The 7,899-nt window shown below is 41.2% G+C and overlaps 1 protein-coding gene across 1 annotated transcript; it reads right to left on the reverse strand.

Annotated features, from left to right (window-relative positions):
- Window positions 1-2,751: 2,751 nt before the first annotated feature.
- LRRC8C (leucine rich repeat containing 8 family, member C) lies at window positions 2,752-7,485 on the reverse strand. The gene is made up of 2 exons (XM_009696994.1): window positions 7,348-7,485; window positions 2,752-5,206 (listed from the first exon to the last, which is right to left on the reverse strand). Exons 1-2 carry the CDS (start codon window positions 7,483-7,485, stop codon window positions 2,936-2,938), a joined length of 2,409 nt encoding a protein of 802 aa, XP_009695296.1. The 3' UTR covers window positions 2,752-2,935.
- Window positions 7,486-7,899: the final 414 nt, after the last annotated feature.

Raw genomic sequence — 7,899 nt, forward strand, 5'->3', positions numbered from 1 at the left:
CGATGAACTGACCTAGCAGCTCAGCACCTCCAAAGTGACTTGTTCCACCTTCTCCTTGCCCAGACCCTGGCTGCAGAGTCCTGTCCCCTTGCTACTCCCACCTTAGTGTCCACCTGATCCTTTGGAGAGCTGATCCAGCAGAACATTAGTCCCCTTTTTAACTGGCTTCGTTTTCTGCTGGCTTTAAAAGCTGATTTCTCCTGTGGAGGGATCAGACCAGCACCAGACCAGTAAAGGTAGAAAAGAAGCAGCTGGAACATGTGGCAGGAATAGAGAGCATGGGAGGAGGACGGAACTGCCCCTTTTTGGTGGCAGTGAGCCGTCAGATTGACGAACCTGTCCCAGCAGACCAAACCCTTAGAGGAGATACAGTTATTAGCGCGAAAGTGCTTAGACCAGTATAGTTTACTCCTATCAAAGTGAATAAAGATATGCCAGCACAAGGCACTTTATACTCGTGTAACTGTGTCCACATGAGGGGTTGCACTGGTATAGGTATAATCAGTGACAAACAAAATCCCCACATCCCCTAAGTGATGTATTTACAAAAGTGGTGTAGAACAAGTCTCCAACCTTCAGTTATGAGGTGTACATAAATTCCATTCAGAAAATAGACCACAAACTACACATGAAACAACATTAGACACAAAATAAATTAGGGATTTAAAAAGCTACATCTAGGAATATAAAGACTTTTTTAAAAACTTTAAATGTAATCCCGTATTTCAGATCTAAGTAAGAGAATTATACAGCTCCACCGATTACTTGGACATTTTAAACAGTTTACATTCATCAGGGACAACAGCACTTTGGTTTACATAATTAGGTTAATATGAGCAATGAAACATTTCTCTCCCTCATACTACATCCAAGTGAAATACATTTAGAATATATATACTGCCAAGCTGCTCCAATAAGTGCATTCCATATATGAGTAAGAGTAGCTCTCGCAATAGCTACATCAGTTATAGGTCTTTAACAGAACTAAATCAAACCCCTTTAAAAAAGCCTGCTTTGATTCCTTCATGCCTGACCCATTTTTGATTAATCACATGGATCTTCTCCAGAACATAGTCAAGCGCAAAAAATAAGTCTGACTTGGTCCTGAGGCAAGCCCACATACCAGATTGCATAGCGCACCCTGGATTAATGAGGAAATTCTCAATTTAGATGTCTCCCCACCTTTGTAAGTCTTAAAACACTCACTTTATAACCCTTAAAACAACAGCATGTTTTGTACCTAGCTCAAGAGCTCAGATTAACTGTAGCTCAAGATACGCAACGGCAGTTAGAAAACATTTAAGAGCAACGAATCTGACAATCATCAAACCATTAATTTACATAACTTTAAACAATCAGCAACTCAACCTCTGCAATTTATGAACAGCGTTGCCTCCTAGAGAAAGAAGTACTTACTCCTAGATATTCTTATGAAGCATTTATCCAGTCCCTGCATCTGACTCAAATATGTGTTGTTGGATAGGATGAAGAGATCTCCTCCCAGAAAAATATTTTACTATCATATGGTTATTTTTTGTTAGCTTAAATTAGCTTGCAAGCAGCACATGAGTTATATACCTGCCAAACTTGCCTAAAAGAAAGCAAATGGCTGGATTAAATAAATAATTGAACATGGCTTCAGAGGATAAAGTTCCCAACCTGATGCATAATCATTACAGATTATTACATTATTTTAAAAAGCAGACTTCCAACTGTATGATTTCTGATTTAATTACTAGCTGAGAGATGAAAACATAGCCTTCACCACTGTCCTCTGGTAGGCTGAGACTTCTGAGAAGTTAATATATTCATTTAATCTCATTTTTCCAAATCTGCAAATGTTCCTGTGCTGAGCTTCATTGTATGATACCCAAGCTCAATTAAAGAGCATATTAGATGCTATTTCCTCAGTGGGAGCTTTACAAACTAAACATGAATGATTGCACTTTCGCTGGATCCCATTCCTGCAAGATGCCAAGCATCCCGGTGGGAAAGTGCACTGCGGGGGGCAGAGGGCACTTTCGCCCTTGCAGGACGGGGTGCTTAGTGGAGGATGGGGATTTTTCAAGATAGCATTTCATCTCCCTGGGCTGACGTTTCCAGAGTGAGTTCACTGCACCCCTTCCATTCAAGTTAGCAGGAAATGGGCAGCCGCATCCCTTTGCACTGTTTGGAAAATCTTCAATGTGAGTCACTTTGGTCCTGACTCCTCTGTGAGCCGTGACCTTACCCTTCCTGCACCAGGGAGGAAACGGCAGACAGTGCCTCCTGCTCGGCGCCCCGTGGGAACAGGCAGCTAGACTGAACTTGTCAAAAGGCCCTGAAGGAGTTCCGCATGCTCCCTTAGACCTCTTAAAATACATAAAGAACATTTTCTACTTGCTTTGACCATCTGAGAAAACCATGTAATAAATAAAAAAGGATGGTCAACCCAGATTTGATCTTGTTAGATGCTGAACACCTTCTACTGCCACTGAAGAAAAGAGGAAACAAGGCATTCAACACCTGCAGCACCACCCGTTGAAGACCGTGTCCTAAGGGATTAACAATAACCAGGAAGACAATATAATCATCTATTACAAATTATGCAACCCAAAGCATACAGCTTAAACACAGTTCCCCTGTTGGGATTAGGTAAAGGAAAAAAACAAACTAGAAGATAAAAACCTTTACTTTTACCAGTAAAAATTAAGTTACAGATACCCTTGTTCTCAGGGGAAAACAAACTTAAAAAATATCTTAAACCAGTGAAAAAATATGAGAAAATTTTATTTAAAAATATATGTACTTCTTACTCCAGATTTGTTTGTACAGAAAGGATTTTTTTGAAAAAGAAAAAAATAATGACAAACTAAATGCATATTCAGAGTATGCACTTTCTACAGCATATTTGGTAGAAGTGTTCTTTCTGTAAAACTGAGCAAGAGGAAGTTAGTTACTCAGCTTTCATTTGTTCCCTGACATCAGAAGGCAATGTTTCAAACAAGGTGTCCTCTACAGTGAAACCAGTTCGCTTCAGAGCCCTACATTCACCGAGCTCAGGTGGGAGGATTTCAAAGTGATTGCCTTTAATATCCAAGTAGGAGAGGAATACCAAATTACCAATTTTAGGTGAAAGGACTGACAAGTTATTTTTCCCAATTTTCAGAGTCTTGAGTTTTTTGCAAAAGTATAGTTCATCTGGCACACTCTCCACCTTGTTGCAAGTAATGGAAAAGTATTGTAAACTCTGCAGAACTCCTATTTCAGGTGGGATAAAGCGAATGTCATTGTAAGACAAATCCAAATATCTGATTTTGTTGCATAGGAATAGGTGGGATGGAAGAACCTCTATTTTGTTATGGCTGAAGGAAAGCCGCTCGAGACTAGTGAGTTTCTTTATATGCTCTGGGATGTATGTTATACTGTTGTACCACAGCTTTAGGACTGTCAGTTTTCGCAGATGTTGAAAACTCACTATTTCTTCAATGGATTTGAGGTTGTTTTCCTTTAGATCCAATTCCTGAAGACTGAGAAGGCTGAAGACTGCGTGAGGTATGCGCTCTAAATCACAATGAACCAATTCCAGCTGTGTCAGGTTGACCATCTTCTTCAGGTTGTTGAGCATCACTAACTTAGTGCCATCATTATGGATGCACAATTTTTGCAGATGACTTGAAACATCGACTGCAGATTGCGGGATTTTGGACAAATTACTTTTTATGTAAAGAACTTTAAGGCTTTTAAGTTCCCGAAAAGACTCCAGTGTAATGTTTTTGGAAATATCGTGACTTAGGGAGCCAATTAAATAGAGCTCTTCCAAATTTCTGAGGCCATACATCCAGTGTGGAAGTTCTCTGATGTCATCAAACTTGACGCTCAAGATCTTGAGATTCTCCTTCAGAAACGCCAAGGCGGCACTGTGAATCTTCACAGAGCATTGGTGCAGCGAGAGTTCCTGGAGATTGTCCAACTGTGCAATGGTTGCTGGTATCATTACGTTATTAATTATTTCAAGTTTTAATGACTGCAGCTCAGTAATTTCAAAAACTGTGTCTGGTAGTCCAGAGAGCATGAAAAGCTGTAGCTCCAAATGGCTATGGGAGTTCGTCTGTAGCCTCTGTCGCAGTTTATCTGCAGTCCACTCGTTGTTCAGGTTCAGCTGTTTCAGCTTATTTTCACTGACTTCAGAGAGGAAGACAGCAAACCGCTTGGAATAGAGAGGATCATACTGATCGATCATATGAAGCATAAAAGCAAAGTCATTCTTGACATCCGGAATATCATCAATTCCTGTCTCTTGCCGAACATATTCAAAAGAATATTCTTTCAGTGAACGGTAGAACAACCAGTATAGTGTATAAAGGCATGTGAGGCCGTAGATGCTTACAAAGCACAGGTAACAGTAAGAAAGTTTAGAGAACAGATGTGCCATCGTGTGATTACAGCAAAAATTCTTATATCCTGTCATGTCTTCAATATCAACATTACAGACGACTGTAAAATTAACTTCTGAGACAAGTGCTGTGTTGTAAGCAATAATAATAAGAAATTTAATTACCTTAAGTACAGTCTGGCGAACATACATGACATAGAGTATATCACCCTCCTCAACATGCAGTCTAAATTTCTTCACCTTTTCAAACAGTGCTTTGGCCTGTTCACCTTCTTTCTTATCTAATGCTCCAGGCGTTCCCTTATCCACAACTAACTTCTCAGGGATTGATTTTAAAGACTGGGTCTTCACCAAAGTGCCTTCAGTGCTTGGCTGGATAGTATTAGACTTGGTTATGTTGTTCTTCCTGTTATCTTTCTCTTCAGAGTCTTCCCCTGACACTTCGGATAAGGCTCTTGTTGTCCAGGGAGAATCAAAACATTTCCCGAGTATTGAAATGAAGTGTTCAATTTTGGAGCTCGATCCAGGGAATTTGAACCAAAAGTTACTACACAGCATGAAGACCAGCGTGTGTATAAGGACAAGGTAAGGGAAGTACTTGGCATACCAGTGCAGAGCACGTTCATAGCACACCTGATTTATAAAGCTGTATTGCTGAAGGTCCAAATCAGTCTTCAGCCCTTTCATTTCAACTGTAGCTGGAGGGGTGGATGGCTTGGGTGGAGGAAGGGGGGTTGTATCTGGGGTTGCGTTGAACACGTTTGAACTATTAGATTGGTTCTGGCAAGGCTGTACACGCTTTGGAAGGCATATTATCTTGTCTTGCATGACCTGAAACACACAAAAAGATATCTTTTAAACCGAGGTACAAACAATGGTGGCAGTACCAATGGGTAGCTGTCCTTGGAGTTCCTCCAGCTGCCAGGCATTCCTCCCCACAGCCTGGCACTTAGCCCCACAGGCTGTGCTATTATTATTATTATTCCCAACAAGACACTTCTTCTATATGCCAAGAACTAGGTCACCCCTTTTCATCTAGGTTAGCTTTCCATAAGTTGAATAAGAGGGCATTGAGATAATCCACAAAAAGGGAAAGTGTGGGTAATGCTTCCAGAAAAGACCAGGGATCTCCTGCATTGCTCTCCTCAGACACAGACTGTTCTTGCCAGGTGTATTCACCCTGGCTATATGATGTTCAGAGGTAGCGTAGGCTTGAAAGCAGCGTAACTGCATTCATGAGGCTGTACGCTCACACTGTGATGTCTTATCACACTGAAAATGGCTGACAAAGAGCTAATGTGGGCATGTCTATGCTGGGACATTATTAATCTTCAGTTTTAATAAAGACAGATAGGCATAATAGAGAACTGATGGCATTTGTGTGCGTGTGCACATGGACATCATTTTTATTCAGTTTCTCATACATATACATAGAGTCCTCATACCACACACCTGGGGGGAAAAAGGTAGCTCTGTCCTTCAGTCTGTCTATAATGCAAAAAAAAGCAACTTTCTTCATTTGGGCTGGCTATCCATGTTGACAAACTGAAGTCAGAGTGCCTTTAGGGACCAATCACCTTTGGTTTAACTTGGGATAATTGTTGAGTTCACTGCAAGGCTCTGAATTTAAAATGCTAATCCATGTGATAAACCAAGGAGCTCTGTTATTTGCCCTGAATGACTAGCTGGGATTAGCCCAAACTAAGAAAATGTGTGTAATGTAGATGTATTCTTTGACATCACTGTTACTGAAAGCACTAAATACAGGGTATGCAACAAGAGCTCCCAAAATCAGATCCTCCTTGATGATCCACCCTGGTGCAGGGAGACGCTGAGATGAGACGACATGTGTTTTGAACAATATCAGTGCCACAACAGTTGACACGTCAAAAACTCCTGCAGTTAATCTTTGCCTGTAAATGCTATTCTGATATACACCCTTACTTACACCCTGGATTCATGCCTCTGGTAATAAGCTGGAATTAAAAAAACCCACCTATTATTTGCAGTGTTTCCACACATTATTTTCCAGTGTGCTTCATCCAATCTAGCAGGTAAACTTAAAAATAACAGATGTTCTAGTTTGTGTGCTTAAGCAACACTTAGCTACTAATGCAAAATTCAGCCCTATATAAAGAGATTTTTAAACATGGACATCATACCTTTTCAACTGAAAATACTTGAAAACAGAGATTACAGGTAAAACTACAGTTGATTTCGTATGCAATCTGGGACATAATATATGAACATCTTGGGCCACGTAAGTGAGCAAATTCCCCTGAAATAAGAGCTCTGTCAATGCGTCACTTTCGCTCCATTTCTAAGTCATGCCAAGAAACGTGAGATCCATGTTTGAACTAGTACTATAACTTTCTATTTTTGTGGAGTTCATCCCAAACAGTACTTTCCATTTCTTTTCAGCTTTTGGCTCTTTAGCAAAATGTAACTAACAGTGATTGACGGTAAGCATCTTCAGAGATGCTTTGAAGTGGAAGAGTTAACAAAATAAGCACATTAATTTCAAAACTCTTTGAAGCATAATGACAGAAAGAATATTAACATTTGCCAAATAAAGAAAAACAGAAATTACAAAATTACATTTTTCAAACTTTTAAACAAAAAAATAGTAACAAGTAAGAACTTAAGTGGATCATCTGTTTTGTTATGCCAAATTGTGGTGAAAACAGGCATCCAGGCACAAGCCAAACCAACAGCTCTTATCTTAACTGGCACCACTCCATCGACTCTAGCGCAACTCTGCTGATTTACAGCTGCTAAAAGTCTGGTCTGTGTTATTTGATGTTGCTACTTAAACAGCTTTAATCCTGGGACCGGCAAATTTTTGCTTTGTTCACAGTGAACCCAAGAGAGAAAACAGGATGTGAAACCATCCTTCCAAGGACCCTTCCCATTTGTGGTATTCTTTCAGCACCCCTGAGAGCACCCACCTTTTTCTGTCCCATTTGATTTACCTGTAACGTGCACCCAAACACACCGATCATCAGCATGGCGACAGAGAGATAGTCCGTGAACACATCCCACCAGGGCTTCAGCACCCTGAACGCCGGCTGCTGCTCCGAGAACTGGCGAAACTCGGTGACGGGAATCATCGTCCTGCAAAAGAGCAAGGCCAACACTCAGGCTCCTGCAGCCCGTACCCCTCAGTCTGTGTGAGCAAGTACTTCTGTGAGGTTTGAAAAAACCTGCTCTGGAAATGAAACTCCCAGGACGTGGCATACAAGTTTGCAGCTGCCGCCCAAGCGGCCCCTCTGACACCCCGCCTCAGAAGAGGGGTGCTCGTGCTGCCTCCCTGCAGCTCCTGTGAGGAAGGGAGAGCAGGACCGGGGTCCCGCCCATGCAGGCAGGCAAATCCCTCTGCATTGACTCTAGCTGTATCTGATGGGTCAACAAGGCCTTCTGAATCCCTGAAAATGAGCCCGTTCTGTAGATAGAGACACTTAGCTTTATACATGTTAGCCTTGATCTCAAAGGTCTGGATAAATGTGTGTCCTCCGCTCAAATTT

The sequence above is a fragment of the Cariama cristata genome, unplaced genomic scaffold (assembly GCF_000690535.1).
Source record: "Cariama cristata isolate BGI_N322 unplaced genomic scaffold, ASM69053v1 scaffold20653, whole genome shotgun sequence".
NCBI classification, from domain to species: domain Eukaryota; kingdom Metazoa; phylum Chordata; class Aves; order Cariamiformes; family Cariamidae; genus Cariama; species Cariama cristata.